The sequence below is a fragment of the Diabrotica undecimpunctata genome, chromosome 1 (assembly GCF_040954645.1).
Source record: "Diabrotica undecimpunctata isolate CICGRU chromosome 1, icDiaUnde3, whole genome shotgun sequence".
In the NCBI taxonomy this organism is placed as follows: domain Eukaryota; kingdom Metazoa; phylum Arthropoda; class Insecta; order Coleoptera; family Chrysomelidae; genus Diabrotica; species Diabrotica undecimpunctata.
The window spans coordinates 109825685-109844366 of NC_092803.1; the positions used below are offsets into that span (position 1 = coordinate 109825685).

At 31.3% G+C, this 18682-nt stretch overlaps 1 protein-coding gene across 1 annotated transcript in view; it reads right to left on the reverse strand.

Annotated features, from left to right (window-relative positions):
* Positions 1–18682, reverse strand: part of LOC140452294 (cytochrome P450 4C1-like) — a 59044-nt gene that overhangs the window by 31696 nt on the left and 8666 nt on the right. The window contains exons 2-4 of the mRNA XM_072546465.1: positions 18395–18561; positions 11540–11740; positions 4415–4600 (exon numbers count right to left, since the gene is read on the reverse strand). Of these exons, the coding sequence (XP_072402566.1) occupies positions 4415–4600; positions 11540–11740; positions 18395–18548 (541 nt within the window). The 5' untranslated portion in view covers positions 18549–18561. The remainder of the gene's footprint in view (positions 1–4414; positions 4601–11539; positions 11741–18394; positions 18562–18682) is intronic.

An 18682-nucleotide genomic window follows, 5' to 3' on the forward strand; every position in this document is an offset into this window, starting at 1 on the left:
ATTATATTTAACACGATCGAAGAAGATCAGAAATGTGTTGGTTCAGTCGGAGAGATTTTATAAGAATCAAACGGGAAAATATAAAAATGTTTGTCGGAAATCTAAAATTATGAGTATGATTGCTTCTCAGAAAATAAGACAAAACATACCTGTAAAGGCATTAAAACCAATGGACGTTAAAAATCTACTATTAAAACATTTTGGAGACGACTGGCAAGACCTGCAACAATTCAGTTTCTATTCAGATGTCATAAATATTGCTAAAATTCTTTCTGAGAACGAAAATGACATTGAAGAATTGGAATGCGAACCAAGAGAAGAGACATCGCTTTTGTTGGTATAATAATGTAAAAGTGATAATTTGTATCAAAACAAATATGTTAGAGAATATTTTTTTTAGTTTTACCTTTTACCTATAGTTGTGTTGGTTTGTAGCCTGTAAGAAATATACATACCCAAATAAATAAATGAAACAGAATAATTTGTACCTAAATAGTTGAAAAGCTGAAAAGAGACCCATGCTATTAGTGATACATGATACAAGACGCAAGCAAAGGTAGTAACAATAATGTTCAAAATATGTATTTTGACACATTGGACTGAGTCCGGCCGGTGAGATTAGGTTGGGATCAAACTTGGTCAAGTCCTATGAAGTTGGGATCAAATATTGCCATGTCCACCGCTTGGGATCAAAACAGATTACGTCCAATAGTTTTTATCAATTTTGCGCATTTTTTGCTCTTCTAGTATGCTGAATGTAATACTAATAATAAAGAGTATCTTTTCTTAAAATGTTTTAATAGTAATTTTAACAGTAGTTTTAACAGTAAACATCTAATTGATAAATAAACAGTTATATTAGAAAATCTTCTACTAAATACCTATATGAAACCCCGAGAAACGGACTTCATCTACCAGTATTACAATATTTATACTTATGTAAGTGTAAAACATATTCAAAATACTTTTGATAACTGCGATATTATCAAATAAGCATATAAAAATCAGTGTTTCGCATCGGATTTAGCAGCGCAAAGTCGCATCGGTACGCCGTTCGCAAATTCTCAAAGCAAGCATAGCGTATCGGTGCGTTTTCCGCATTCAAAGGAATATAGATAAAACTAAGCGCATAGTATCAGGGGCAGATCACAAGATTAGAAACATGTGACCATAATTCAATGATCATCATATCTGAAAAGCATGGTAAATTCCTCGCAAATATCGTTATTATGGACTAATTTATTAAACAACCTATGTAGAAGCTCTGTCTAACAAGGGAAACAATGATCATTATGTACAGAATTTTGTATATTATTACTGTTAAAATATACCGGTGTGATACAAGTGTTTTCTTGTGTTGTCGATGTAACTTTGAGCTATACAATAAGTACAAAGAAATAACTGAAGCCATATACAGAGTGTTTCAAAAAAGTATGTCATAAATTAAATCACGCATTTCGGGGACAAAAATAAATTGATTGAACCCAACTTACCTTAGTACAATAGTGTACACAAAAAAAGTTACAGCCCTTTGAAGTAACAAACGAAAAATTGTTTTTTTTTGCATTATCTCCTAAACTACTTGACATTTTGTAATAAAAATGGACACTCTACTTTCTTGTTCTAAAATATTTTTCATACAAAAGAAACAATAAAATCTAAACGCACAGAAAAATTTTAAGGGGTGTATGCAGCCCTAAATCCCCCCAAACTTTTGAGTATGTTCAAATCAAATAAATTTTGTGGCTTCAGTAGTTTAACACATTATTTTTAAAACTTTTTTGCCTCCTATCACTTTTTCGAAAAACCAGTTTTTTCCTAGTTGGCCTAAAATTACAATTAGTTTCTACGGATATATTAATTACAAACAGTTCCATCAATAATACTCTGATATGTATTTAATTTTGGGTAATTTGGATCAGATTAAATTATGATTTCAAATAACTATCGGAAATATCGTAAGTAAATGTTAAGGAAATAGTGTAGCAGCCGCAAGGCGTTATGCAGTAAAATACCCCAATCGAAATACAACCGAGAGACGATTATTTCTGACCATTGATAGTCGTTTACGGGAAACGGGTACATTCCAACCACAAGGCAATAGTGGTCGTCCAATAATGGATGCAACTGATTGTTGCATCCATATATATATATATATATATATATATATATATATATATATATATATATATATATATATATATATATATATATATATACATATATATATATATATATATATATATATATATATATATATATATATATATATATATATATATATATATATATATATATATATATATATATAAAATAAAGTTTTATCTTGAGGTTGCAGTCATTAATAGGGCAGGAAAGTGAAACTCTTTGTTCTTTATCAAGCTTTCGCAAAATTTATTTGCTTCTTCAGGATATGCTAAAATATGGTATCAGTAAATACAATTAAATTAGAATTAAATAGCATTGTATAAAACTAGTATAAAAACTTACAACATGAGGTTAATCCATTACATTTTCAAATTTACAAAACTTAACTTATTAAAATTATATAGTTATATAAGTACAATATTTTAATTTTATTTAATTTTGTACAAATTCATTATGATATTGATTATGTTGATGTTTGATTTATGTCAGAAAGACACTCGTTTCTGTTTGTTATATTTTTTGTTGTTGATAACTAGCTTTTGATTGTTATTATGGTTACGTACAAAGTGTCATTTGCCTCTTTTTGTCATTTGCCATTCATGACTTTACCAGGGGTTCTATGAGTCTATGATGCAGTGGTTCTCCGTTGCCTTCTGCATACTTACACCGTTGACTTATTTTTTGGCGCATCCGCCTTTAGGACTAGTTTCCCAACCCCTGGAATTTCGGATTAGTTTAGACAAAAACCAGTATAGGTATATGATGATAGGGTGAATCTAAACAGAGAAAGTGGAAAAACTTTTTATTCTGCCTTCGTGAAAAATTAAATATTAAGGAGGAGTAACGTTAAAAGGTGAAGAGAACCACAATAAAAAAGGAGAGGATGAAACGATGGATGCTATGACTATAACAACTGGCCCTAGATATGCAGGATATAAAATGCGAATGAAAGATTTATGCAGAAGATTTAAGCTACTGCATAGCAAAAGAAACAGATGCCAAATGAAAAAAACTACACTAGACTAGAGTACATAGGGAAAGAATAGAAAAAGAATAAGGTCATTATAACAGGAGTATCGACGCACAAAATCCTGTGGATCTTAAACATCCAATGAGAGAAATGATAGAAAAAATAAAAAATAAATTAAGAGATTTAATTGACCCAAGATAAAGGACAAAACGTATGTGTTCTAGCTGGAAATGTAAGAAGAAAAAGCGAAGCTTATAAAAAATAAGAAAATCTTAAAAGATTTTTAAAGCGAAAAATTTTATATTAGCGATGATTGACAGTATTATAAAAGAAAATACATAAAAAATTATAAAAACAAAAACAAGATGTTCGAAATAAACGTAAATCAGGATCAAAGGGACTTCGAAACGTTAAGGCAGATGACAGAATATGGAATTAAAATAGGAGAAAAGAAAAGATGAATCAGCCAGAAATGATGAATTTAGCTAGGACTAAATGTTCGAGGTAATCTAAGTGATCACGAAATGATGGCAACAATGATGAACAAGAACCTCAAAAAAAAACAATAAAATAAGGCACAAGAAGAGAAAAGAAAAGAAACTTTATGAAAATAGGATTCAGATCTCATAATATGAGAAGTATTTCTGAAGCAAGAGCGCTAAACACATTGTGCCTATGCTAAAGTAATTAAGTTTTTTGTTATGGTAATGCATGAAACGAAATAAATGAAAAAGTAGTTTAAAAATGTAATTGTAAATATAATTTGTATATTGTAAAACTGTAATTGTATATACAATTATAAAATTTTAAAACGTTTTTTTAAAAGAAATCTCACAGGTTTGTCACTTGATTAGACGCGAAGGCGCACTCAAAAAAATAAGAGTTCAGGAAACAAGCGAGAAGGAAACACAAGAAGTTCTTCAATGACATCCGAACATCAGTATTGCAGTGTTAAGTTAAAAGGATGATTAGTATATTTCCCTATTAGAATGATAACGTAAGAGGAAACAATTCTTATATACTAAAACTTGCCCTAATATAAATAATTTTTATTTTTGGCACATTTTTATTTAAAAAAAAAATGAAATCGATTGGAATTCTAAAAATTTTGTAGATGGTATTAGAATTATATCAAATAATTTTTAGAGAATTTCTCTTTTTTTAATAGATTCTTGTATCACTAAAACATTAAATATTTTAGGGAGTTTCGTTCTATTGACAAAACCAAAGGAACCTCTCCTAAAATTTGTCGAGAGTGCACCAAATAAATAAACTAAATATAGCATATTTACGTACCACATATAACATCCAGAGTGTAAAGAGATACGAGTTCGCTGATATCGATATTCTTTTTGCCTACTTCCCTTCGAAGTTTTTGTATAAATACATCTCCGACGCTGTCGAAGACTTCAAGAAAGTTTTCTAAAATAGAAAAGTGAAAGGCTGGAGTAAGCATGCGCCTTCGCTTTTTCCACTTTGCCCCTAAAATAAGATAAATTTACAAAAGTACTTTTTACTTAAATTATAATATATATATATATATATATATATATATATATATATATATATATATATATATATATATATATATATATATTAAGAAAAGGAGTACGACGTCAATCCAATATAAATTAAGGAACACTCGATGAGTGGTGGGTTTTTCGGTCAAAGTAGAAAAAAAGACAAAGAAGGTGACTACTTCATCTATTTATTGAAGACGTTTCGCGTTCTAATCAGAAAGCATCATCAGTTCATCTAAAAAGAATAATATGAGAAACCAAACATCCATAGAAGAGTTAGTATAAGTGTGTTACCTCTAAAAGATATGTATATAAAAAATATGTAAAAAACTTAAGTAGAAAACATTAATTTGCAGAGAACTAAAAAGATCATAAGATACACTTTTAACAGTATATTATTAGTTAAATTTAATTTTAACTTTAGGTAACATTATTAAATTGATTAAGATTAAATTATAGTGATATTTAAAAAAAATATAATGAGGTAACCACTCTTAAGCTTCTTAGTTGCTGCCGGTTAAATGAGAGCAACAAATAGATCCCACGCCAACCAACGAGAAAAGAAATTGGCCTTGAAGTCAAAATATGACAGAACAGCCAGGCGCATTTAAATAGTCTACGTTGTGACTGAATAGCCAGCCAACAGGTGAAGATTGATTCAACTTCCAACAGTCCAAGGTTCATAACATTTGGAACTGAGACTAATGAAGATTCTATGAATCAATTTTAATTACAAAATTTTATTAAACTATTTGATCAGAAACAATTATTTCACATATGTAAATGTAACATTGACAAAATAATCAATAAAATGTAAGTTGAATGAATCTAAGTTAAATAAAGTAAGAAAATATTTTATTTTATTTTTATTTGAAATTATTGAATATGAAAATATGATAGAACATACACCTTAGGGGACAATTTTAAAGTAAACAACATATTAAGCCTAATTCTGCAATATATATTTTTTTGAACCTATTCTCTATCCATCCATTGTTGGATGTAGGTCTTCCCCAGTTCTCTCCATCTTTCCCTATCTTGAGCTGTTCTCTGCCATCTGGAACCTCCTTGTTTCCTGATGTCATCTTTCCACCTCATCTGTGGTCTGCCTCTTGATCTCTTTGCATTGTATGGACGCCACTTTCCGATGGCATTGTTCCATCGTCCGTCTTGGAGACGTTCATTGTGTCCAGCCCATTTCCATTTCAGTTTTGCTGCTTGTTCTATCGCGTGATTTACCCAACATTTGTCTCTCCATCGCTCTTTGTGCCTTCCTTATCCTATCCAAATTGGCCTGTGTAAATGTCCATGCCTGTGCTCCGTAGGTGAGCACCGGTATTATACAGGAGTTATATACCTTGCTTCGTAAGTATAGATTTTTAATAACATATTAATATAATATATTATAGGATATATAATAGGATTAATAACACTGTTCTGCCCAATACTGTACTTGGGACTCCAACCACCCATTACTCATTTCTACCTTATTTTCCTCAAGTTACTAAATAACCTACAAACCGAATAACGTGCCTGTTAAAATTGCTGTTAAGAATGCTAAGACTGTCAGAAATTTGTTTTCTAAAATAAAAAACACCCTTGTCCCTTCTGGAACAAGTAAATCTATCATATACCTTGTACTGAGCGTGACTCATGCTACATCGTGCAGACAGGGAGCTCACTGAGAGGGCGTCTTACGACACACCGCAGTGATATCAACTTATCTAAACATACTTGTGCTCTTGCCCAGCATGCTATTAACACTAAACACAAAGTGGCCTTTATTGAAGTTAAGATTCTTGGCAATGAACGCAACCTCGTTAAAGGGCAGTTTTTGGAAATGTGTTCAATACTTAAACACCCTAACGCTCTTAATAAGAGAACGGACATTAGTAACATGAGCCAAATTTATCATGCATTAATATTGCAGAATTAGGCTTAATATGTTGTTTACTTTAAAATTGTCCCATAAGGTGTATGTTCTATCATATTTTCATATTCAATAATTTCAAATAAAAATAAAATAAAATATTTTTTTACTTTATTTACCTTAGATTCATTCAATTTACATTTTATTGATGATTTTGTTAATGTTACATTTACATATGTGAAATATTTTTTTCTGATCAGATAGTTTAATAAAATGTAATTAAAATTGATTCATAGAATCTTCATTAGTCTCAGTTCCAAATGTTATGAAACTTGGACTGTTGTAAGTGAAATCAATCTTCATCTGTTAGCTTGCTATTCAGCGACAACGTAAATTATTTAAATACGCCTTGTTGTTCTGTCATATTTTGACCTCAAGGCCACTGTCTTTTCTCGTTGGTTGGCGTGGTTTCTATTTGTTGCTCTCATTTAATCGGCCGCAACTAAGAAGCTTAAGAGTGGTTACCTAATTATATTTTTTTTAAATATCACTATAATTTAATCTTAATCAATTTAATAATGTTACCTTAAGTTAAAATTACAAAAAATGGAACCACCGAGCAAGAGATAACCAGCAGATTAGTACAGACAAGAACATGTATGAAACAAATGAACAAGGTACTGTGGGATAAACAGATTACGAGAAATACAAAGAAGAGAATTTATAACACCCTGGTACGCAGTATAATGACCTATGGAGCAGATAATTGGGTAATAAATAAATGAAACAGGTCCAAAATCACAGCAACTGAAATGGAGTTCATGAGAATAAGCTGCAGTGACAAAAATGGATCGCATCAGAAATAAGGAGATAAAACGAAGAATTACAGTAGAACAAGATATACTCTGCTACATCGAAGAAAAACGTTTTATTTGGTATGGACATGTGAGAAGAACAGATCATACAAGGTGGATAGCGAAGATCTCGGATTGGAGCCCAATAGGAAGGAGGAAAAGATGTAGACCCCGAAGATCATGGAGGGATGAAGTGGACTAGGCCATGGAAAGACGAGACCTTAAAGATGGAGAATGGCAGAACAGAAAGGACTGGAGACGTTGGCTGAAAGAAGGAAGGCGGTGACAGCTGTAAAAATCCTTATATAGATAGATAGATATACTGTTGAAAGTGCATCTTGGGATGTTTTAGATCTTTTTAGTTCTCTGCGAATTAATGTTTTTTAAGTTTTTTACATATTTTTTATATGCATGTACAATTACCACATGGTCTTTTGCTGTGCTAAGTTTGAGTTAATTTGTAAACTGTATTTAGTTAAAATTAATTGTTTATACAACGTAATATTATAATTTCCATTATCGTAAGCTTCTTTACATTTTAAATATCATTGACTGCTACATATCTTTTAGAGGTAAAACACTTATAATATCTTTTCTATGGATGTTTGGTTTCTCATTTTTGGTTTTAGATGAACTGATGATGCTTTCTGATTAGAACGCGAAACGTCTTCAATAAATAGATGAAGTAGCTACCTTCTTTGTCTGTTTTTTCTCCACGTTGACCGGAAAACCCATCATTCTTCGAGTGTTCCTTAATTTATATATATATATATTAATATATATATATATATATATATATATATATATATATATATATATATATATATATATATTCCGAAAGATTTCCGCGATTAGTACAATTAAACCTAGAACTAAGATTAATACTATTACAGGATATATTATATAATAAATTCAACAGTCTTCTTTACTTGTGCCAGTAAAAAATTATTATTTCTGCCTCTTAGATTTTTTGTTTCTTGTGATCTGAGACTAATGTATCTTTTAAAGTATCTTTGTATAATTTTCAGCAGTAATTTTTCCAGGTTTCTGCAATTCCTTCTATGTCTCTGTTCTCCATTATGGTTTTAAATTTTTTGAAGTTGTGGTGTGAACTTTCAGGTCAAATATTAAACATTTTTAAATAGTTTGCGACTTACATGGCAGTTATTTTACGCGGTGTGCTCTTTTTCTCCGTTGAATGTATCTAGCTTTATATTCCATTTCTTGTTTTATTTGTGTCTTCTATATTTTTGGGTTTTCCCTGTTGATCATTTGTTTGATGTTTGATGTTTGATGTATTTTTCTAGCTGTCTGAAGTGTGAGCCTGCATTTCAGTTTTAGCAGCTCGTGATCTGATCCACAGTATGCTACAGGGATAGCTTTTAAATTTATTACTGATGTTTCTCATCTTTTTCGCACGGTTATATAATGGATTTGATTTTTGTGTTCTTTATTTACGCTAGTCCACGTTGATAGCCATCTTGGGTGATGTTTACAAAATATATTTGTTTTCACTAGTTTGTTTTCACTGGTAAACTGTAGTAAATGTTCCTCTCTGCTATTTTTAATGGCCAATCCAAATGACCCAAAAATATCTTCCAAATTTGGTTTGTTCTAATGTTATTTTTATGAGTCTACCATTTATTGTGTTTCATATTGTATGATAAATTTCGGTATTCCATTATTTATTAGTATGACTACTTCAATACATCCTGTATTTTTAGATCCTACCTACCTATGTAGATGCATTCAAAGTATAAAAATAAATTGTGGTTTGAAAAACTGTTTTGTTATAATTTGAACTGAATCTTTTATAACAAATGTTTAATGTGAAGCCCATTTACTTCAAATAGCTTATTAATTATTTCGTTAAACGATCTTCTAATTTTAAAAAATATGGTTGGCTAATTGGTAATAAAATTACGGAATTTACTATTTGCTGTCTTTTCCAGATTGGTAATAAAATTACGGAATTTACTATTTGCTAGTTGTTGACGATTATTTAATTCTTGGAAGTATACCAGTGATTTTATAATATTATATCTATTATATTCTTAAAAAAAAAATCTAAGGGATTACATCGGGTGTTCTAGGCGGCCACTGAACTTCACTACCTCTGCCAATCCAACGATGAGGAAATTAGTTGATCTAGATAGTTCCGTACTATTAACGGACAATGAGGCAGAGTTCTATTCGGCATGAACCACGCATATTTTCTTTGATTAAGTGGCAAATCTTCTAGATCGTCAAAAAATGTAGTTTGTAGAAACTGTAAATACCAGTTACCATTAAAATTTACTGTTAATTTCTAAGGACCCAACACACTATCTAAAATATAACGCACCATACAGTAATCTTAAATCCATGTGGAATATGTGACTCAAAATAGATGGGGATTTTCAGTATCCCAGCTGTGGCTGTTTATTCAGTTAACTACTCATCTACGTGTAAATGTAACCTCGCCAATAAAAAGATTTTCTAATAAAACTTAAAAAATAGTAAGAAATAAAATGCTATGACCCAAAAATACTGACTTAATTAATGCATCAATCAAAATAACTGTGCCTCTTCATTTTTAACTTCAAGTACCTATCTAGAAAAATAATTACTTTATCGTTACAAATGAAGAGTATATTATTTACATAAAAAGTAGTGGAGGATATAAAAATTGTACTAAAATGACAATTACACCAGTGGAGTTGAATTTGGGAGGGCTCAACAATTCCCTTCCCATGTTGTACGCCTTTGTTAGTAGCCTCTGTTAGTAGCCAGAGTGTAAAGTACCTGCACTTCCTGCTTAGTATGACAGGATATGTCAAAAAGTTTTAAAGTTCTGGGTACAAATAGTTTTAAAATTTTTAAATAAAACACCCTGTACCTCAGTAAGGAGCCATATTTACCCTTTAAGAGCATTTACCCAGTTGGCCACACAGGAACCCTTAAAATTTTAATCCCAGGAATCTATAGTTCAAATATGTTCAATTATTAATGGAAACCCTGTATATTTCGGGCAAAGTATAAGAATTAAAATAATGTATGCAATTTACAAAAGTTTAATACACTATAAACGAAATTTGTCTAATATTGATAAGACACATTCTTCAACGGGTAAATTAAGAGACCCGGCTTGGTCGGAAATCGCAGCTCATTCTCTTTCATATCTTTATAAAAAACTTTGTATAAATTGTTCAAAATAATTTCGTTATACAGCAAAGTTTAGTTTTGACTGCTTATCTTTGTACATGGTTTGCGTTAAGAAATATTTTTGTTTAATTGTAATATGTGTAACATACAATTGAAATATGTACATGTTTGTGCCATTAATAAAAAAAAACGAGTTGAATTATACCTTCAATGCCATTGCCCGTGTTTTAAAATTTGCAATTTAATCTACCTTGAAATTAAGTCAAAACACTTCTTTTTTAGTATTTCATACTTTTCCGACTTTTTTTTTTCAGTTATTAAAATCATAAAAAGTTGAGTGGTGACAACAGTACATATATTTTTGAGATAACGCGTAAACTACATACACCGATATATGGAGTCCTTTTTGTTTGTTTTTAATTTTTATTAATAAAATCTTTGTTGTTTGATTCCGATGAACTTATACCAGTAGTCTATACTTTTGGAAAAAGTTCTAAGTAACTGTTTAAAAAAAGAAAGTGTTCCCAATTAGTATGGAGCTATAAGAAGTATGATTGTGAACAGTGTTCTTAAGCTATTTTTAATATTTTGATGAAAATAAGGTTTTTTCATAAATAACGTAGTTAATTTAATTATTTTGTAAAGTGTTTTATGTTCTGCACAAAAAATTATTATCATTTGTAAGATAGGAGATATTTACTATAAACTTTCTAGAATTATAGAAGTGTCAAAGAATTATTATCAAAAAATGTTTTAAAAGACGTGGCTCTCGAGGTAATAAATAGGATTATATTTTTCTTTGACCGGGACGCGCACCATATCTATTTTTTATCTTACACTTTTTAAAGTACAAATTCGTCATCCGATTTATCATAAATAAACAGTAGATAACTAAATCCATAAATATTCTGATAAAAAAAAATAATTTTGAGTCAAGATCTTAAAAATATTATCTCACGCTGACAATTTTTATCGTACATTTTGATTATATGCACCAACTTTATAATATACCAATATACCTATATCTTTTTACCTGTACTAACTAATAATCCCTCTCCTAACCATCCTTTAAGGTAATCATATTGGTCAGCTTTGTCAATATATTTCGTCGAACTTAATACATGCTCCACGAATTTCTCATCTGTAGCAACCAATGCCATACTAAATGGTCCATCATAGACCTTGACTAATTTACCATAGTGACGTATATATCCTAAAAAAACGTCTAAATACTCTGAAAAAAAAAATTATCAATAAAACCAGAGTTGCCTACTTAAGTTTTAATACAGTCAAGTACAAAACAGTATATATAAAGGAACTTAGGTATGCTACTTTTCAAAATAGTCACAATCAATAAATAGAAGTCCTCTTTTTCTTCTTAGTTAATTTCTGGCATTTGGTTATAAGACTTTTGTAACAAAACCTGTTTTTTCCATTACACTCTAATAAGCCACATGGCCTAAACAGGGGCAAACAGTTTCCCTATCGGTAGTTTAAGAATCTCCTCTAGTTTAATGCTTAATTGTCCCGTGAAATCCTACCTCATATCAATTAGCACAATATAATAAGATATGATGTTTATGACAGTATCGTCTTCCATTTCGCACTTTCTTTAACATGGTTCATTCACTTTACCCAGTTTTTGTAGGTGGTTTCTTAAACTACTACATCCAGTCACCATTTCACTGACCATTTTTATCTTGAGTTCATTGAGGTTCATCAAATTATCGAGAGTTCTTTATCAATATGCTTGATTATTTTCTTAATCTGTATTTGCTCTAAAATAGCTCTTAGTTAGCTCTCCATTTTTTTGATGATGCCTTATCATCCACTTCTGAAGCTTGTTTCTTGCAGCATCCATGGTGATGCCACATAATGGTTCCCTCCCTACAAATATTTCTCTCGTGCCTAGTTTGTCAACAAATCTGCCATTCCTACGTACTTTTTTGCGAACCGGCATCCATATAAAAGACATTTTGTTTTTTTTTGTCAGGTTGTTGAGGAGATCTTTGCAGTTTCTCACCAGAACAGTAGCTTTACTATTTGAAAAAATGTTGATTTTTTTGCTTTGGGGCCTCCATTCAGGAATTCATCAATGCAGGCCATCAAGGTAAAAACTTTAGCCTAAAACACAGTTAAATATTGACATGGGCTGTAAGATTTGTTATATTTAAATGTTTACCCAAAGGCTCCTTATCTAGTTCCATGGGCAATTTTAGATCTATCATTGAACTCTGTTGAGTCCACATTATTGTTTGGACTTTTGGTTTTCTTGATGATATAATTGTTTAAATATCTCAGCGAAGATTAATTCTGGTGTTATCCTATCTGAGTTTATCTATATGATAGATTCCTGAAGAATATTCCTAGTGGTATCTGTGTAACTATTCAATACATAATTCTGCCTTCACGTATTGTTTGCTTTAAGTATCTAAACAAAGACGTTTTTCAAGTCAAATAATTTTTGGGGGATAACAGTCGAACTTTGATCTTTGACTAAAGTTACTAAATACTTTTAGCAAATAAATGGTGGTTAACTATTTAGGACAACTAACGACTATACGTTTTTCTAATGGGGTGATAGCATCATGTTCGATTTTTTTTTGAGAAGCATCGTTCAGAGAGTGATCGTTTACTTCGAAGTAGTTGTTCGAAATGACTATAGAGATTACAAAGCAGAGGAGCAAGCTGGTTTTAGAGCTGGGCGATCCACAGTAGACCACTTGTACTCTATTACGCAAGTTATTAAGAAAAAAACAGCCGTCAATAAATAAGTTCACCTGGTGTACGTAGACTTACAAAAAGCATATGACAGTGTACCTCTCAGTAAACTATAGTCAACCCTACAGCAAACCAATGGTCTTATCAAAGCAGTCCAAAGTCTGTATAATGGAATGACTGCAAAAATTAAAACTGGATCAAGGATATCTGAGGGATTTAAGGTCACGAAAGGACTAAAGCAGGGTTGCTATATTTCGCCTACCCTTCTCAAAAATTATCTGGAACAAGCACTCAAGCTGTGAAAAAGAAAATGTAATGGCATGGGAATCCCTATCAATCACGAGACTACACTGTACACCTTATGTTTCGCTGATGACCAAATACTGATTGCTCAGGATCATGACGACTTGAGTTACATGACTCGAAAGCTAATAGAAAAATATAACAAATGGGGTCTAGAAGTCAACATTAAGAAAACTGAAACCATATGTATTGGAAGGACAAAGCAGTCCATTATATTGAACCATGGGGTATAAATTAGACACTGTAATGAATACAAGTACTTGGGTATGAAGATAACTCAAGATGGAACACTCGATGCTGCTATAAAAGACAGAAACATACAGGGTAGAAAAGCCATATCCATGATGAACGGCATTCTGTGGGACCAAACAATATCTAAAGCGAACAAACAAGTCATATACAACACCATACTTAAAAGTGTAATCACATATGGCAGTGAAGTTTGGCCAATGAAACAAAGAACAGAGAAACTGTTACTAGCAACAAAAATGGACTTCTGGAGAAGAGCAGCAGGCAAATCAAGAAGAGATCGGATACCAAATGAGAGAATACGAGAAATGATGGGAGTCAAGCATACAATAGTTGACGACATAAAAACAAAACAGTTAATATGGTGCGGCCATGTACAGAGAATGCCAGATGACAGGATTCCAAAACAGATTTTGACGTGGACACCACAAAGAAGAAGAAAAAGAGGAAGGCCGTGAAAAAGCTGGAGAGAGGGAATTGAAAAAGAACTAGAGGAAAGAGAAATCCCTTCAGGCCTATGGTTAAATAGAGAAGAATGGCGGTTAGGAGTCGGAAGGCGTCGGAGAACGCTGTAAACCGATAGTAGTCGTAGTAGTTGTTCGGTTAGCGAAAACGTTTTTTAAATACGGTTCGTATTTAAAGACCTATATATAGACCAATCAACTTAAAAAGAAATAAACCTTTTTTCGTCATAACTATATAGACGGGATTGACATTTGACATGTGCAGTATAAGGTATTATAAAAAGACTATTATCTAAGGATTTCTAAATTTTTTAGTGGAAATATATTTAAATAAACAATTAAAACGTTAAACTCATTATTCTTGGTTGGTCGTCCTAACTTATAAACTTGTCTATTTAGGGATTTGACGTTAACAGACAAAATTTTCAGAAAAAAAGAAGATACACAAAATAAGATACTTCTTCTTCTACGGCACTACAGCCCAAAATGAGCCTTGGCCTCCTTTATTTTTTGCCTCCACCCTTGTCTGTCTGTGGCTGCTCTTCTCCATACACGGACTCCTAAAAGTGCTTGTGCGTCGCTGCTTACTGTGTCTTCCCAGCGCTTTCTTGGCTTTCCAACTGGTCTCTTTCCCTGCATTCTGGCGTTCAGTGCTCGTTTTGGTAGCCTATCCTCTCCCATTCGTATCACATGTCCGGCCCATTGCAATCTTTGTATTCTAATGAAGTTAGAGTGAGATACAAAATGAGATACGCTAAATTAAAATCGGATGATAAACAAAACAGGTATTGTAAAATGAACAACCAAATTGATGTTTGTAAATATTTTTAATAAATTTTTTATTATTTATTAAAATTTGTTTAAATTTACCTGAACTTGAGAGTCTTATGTGTTTGAGTTATTTGCAAAAGATAGGCTAGACCGGTTGAACAGTTTATTATAAAATTTAATTTATTTGTAAGATTTTTTAAAATATGAGCTAATTTCTAAAGCTGATCCAGAGCCAAGATAGTCCTCTTTTAATTAACAACAGTAATGGCTGAAACTAACCAATCTGTTAAAGAATAAGTCAAAGTTTTTAACAAAATTTTTAACAAAAAAAGTGTTAAAAATTGTTTAGACATTAGTATTGTAAACAAAGAGTACTTTGCGTTCCGACTAGAGTAAAAGGAGTGAGGGTAACCGACTGAAGTAGTTTGTTGTTTTTCTTCTTCTGATCATTAGAGATCTCCATTGGAGTTTATAATGTGTAGTATTCTCTTCTGTGTATTACCCATAATTTTTTTCAGTTTCTTATTTATGTTATATGTGTGTCGTATTTAATATTGAATTCTTATATTTCTTTGCAATTTTCTTTCAACCAGCGTTCTTTAGCTTCCTTGATCTGTGTTTCTACTAGTTTCTTCATTTCGTTGTATTTTTCTTTATTTGTATTTTTGTATATTCGTTTTTCTTCTACGAGCTTTATAATATTTGATGTCATCCAGTTTTTTCTTGGCACTTGGCTCTTTTTTACCCACAAACGTTTCATCAGCGTTAAATACTACCACCTTTATTTCAATTTAGGCACTGTTAATTTCTTTTAAACTGTGAATGCTGATGCAAATATCATCACTAATATGACATATATGCCAAAATATCATAATTGTTTTAACCCATTTTTCAACATTAAAATGTGAAAACCTTGAATTATCCATGTTTGTATGTCCTTCCGTACACGCAACTCCTTCGTTATTAGAACATATAGAATAACAAATGAGGTGTCGGATGAGAGTATATAATCAAAATATGGCATTACATATGAAAAGTTTAAAGTCGTACTTCTGGTTCCAGAATTGCAACCGAAAATACTGTTTTAAAGTGTATGTAACAAATATGTACTTATGGTTTTAATTTAACTTCCGGTTAAAAAGTTGTAAGGAAAAGTACGAAGTCGAAGAAATAATACACATGATATATCATCCGACGCGTATTGAAAATTAGAACTTTATAATTATAATATAAATTAGAACTTTAGAATAATTAATTTTAGTTTTGATGTCATTTCTGGGTAAAAAGATAAGACCGGAAGTTTTGCAAAAATGAGTAACATCAAATATCAATCCACGCAAAGTTACACGAAGAGTTCAAATATCATCTTCCGGTTCTACTTCCGTTCACGTTGCGTGGAGACATAGGACTTACGAAGTCCAATTTGTCTATTTGTCTTCAAAATCGTCTATTCTCAAAAAATGAATTTATTCCATAATTCTACCCCTTACTGTATACTCAATTCAGACCATATACCATACAATAGATTTTGATAATACAACTAAAGAGATAAGTGCAATTCTAATAAAATAAATTATACATTAAATCAAAGTCTTTGTTTAAGATAATATTTTCAGGAGGTTTAGAAGTGTTCAGGTATTTATTATCATATTTTATATTAACTAGCCGACCAATCTATTAGGAAACAGTTATTTTTCTTCTTCTTTCTCCTTCATATAAGCAATTTGTTTAGTTTATTGGCGGGTTGTTGTCTCTATTTATGGAAGGTTGTCACTCTATTTCTTGAGCAGTTGGCCGATACTTCTTCTACTACTTAATGATTTATCCCTTGTTATTTTGACGACACTTATGTTCGCCATTATACTAATGTGATTGTTCCGTACTTTTTTTTATTTAATGACCACTTATTTATACCTTATACATTACATTTTGTGTAGGTTAATATGTAGGTTACGTCATACAGTGTTTTTGAGGCATCCTGCTAATCTATTTGCTCGTTGTACTTTGCTTTTAATCTATTTGTACTTGATCCCTCACTTCTTTTTTAACTCCATCGATTGATAGTGTTCATCTTATTAGTTCTTTACTAATTATTATTGTTCTAGCTTCCCGTACGGAGATCTTGCTGCTCATCTGTTGTTATTGCAAAATTTTAGTTGTATGTTTCAGGGTAGTATTTAACAAAACATCTGAGTAAAACTCTGCTTGCACGACATCCCAATAAAATCAACCAAGGCTATGTAGACAATATAGCATCCAACTATTGGTTAATATCAGAAAAGGTGTTCCCTGAAATTGAATGTTCCATACTCGCCATTTAGAAAGAGGTTATTTAAAACTAAAAACTAAAAGAAATCTATGGTCAAATACCCTTAGATCCAAAACGACCAATACTGATATCAATGTCAAGCCCAAGAAACCATCCAACGTCTTACTGTGGGCTGCCAGGCATTTGCTGTAACTGAATATAAATAACATCAACTCAGTAGTAATAATCCTTCATCAAGACATAAATAATAAACTGGGACTTCTCCAAAAAAACATTTCCCATATTATCAATACTATCAAGTTATAGTGAGACCGCACTGTGCTCATAGACTAATTAGTGGCACATGATACAAATAAAGAGAGAATGGAAAATATGAAAGGAACCTACTCTTACAAAAAGCTGCTAGGTGCAAGTAAACACCTTTATAAGACCATGCAGAAAGCTGTAATACTCTCGACTTCCAGATGGATACGAAAATTTTTGGAAGATACTCCGTTATACTATGTGAGCTAGGATTTGATAACCCGGAAAAAGTCCCATTAGAGCTCAATTGTTTTGTTTCGGTATGTATCTGAGATGAGTAAATTTTTGGTTAAAGGAAGTGAGAGCCGTATGACTTAATTTCGATAAAATAAAGATTTAAGGTATTTTGAATAAAAGACAAAGACCAAAAGTTTCTGATTTATCATAACATATTAGACAAGATAATATTTCCCAAGTAAATATCTCCAGTACTCCTGCAGGGGTATTTAATAGACTACATTAAAAAAACAATAACAATAAATAAATGAACATCACAGATCGACGGTCAGAGTATCTAGAACCTAACGTAATAAATTAAATTTTAGCATTGGTTTTAAATATTGTAAACTAACAAAATACAGGATAGTTTTGAAATTTCTTTCCAAATTGCAACGAAAAACAAAAGAAATCCGAAGAAACCGAGTGACTTATACTATAGATAATAATGACAAATGATTTAAATCGTGGCGATAAAACATATTTATAAAACTTTGCTGCTTGTATACTTCTAACGATCTGGCCAAATCATTTTCGCCTGGAATTTTATAGTTCATTTTAACGTTTATTTAATATTAATATAATAACTTACTGTATGTTGGTATAAAAGCAAATTCCAATAAATTTCCAAAAAATATATTTGGCTTCGGACCTGGAACATTTCTCATGTATTTGGTATTTCTCCGAGACAGCTGATAAAAGTAAAACGCAGTAAAGAGGACAACAATGATTCCAAGTCCAATCATTGCTAACAGTAATCTAAAAAAGATTTTTTTATAGTTTAAAAAATTAAAAATATAATAAGAACATACAGTTGATAAAAACAAGGTGAAAAGCTCGGATTCGTTTGGAAAAATATTCCCGTGAAATTTTTTTACAT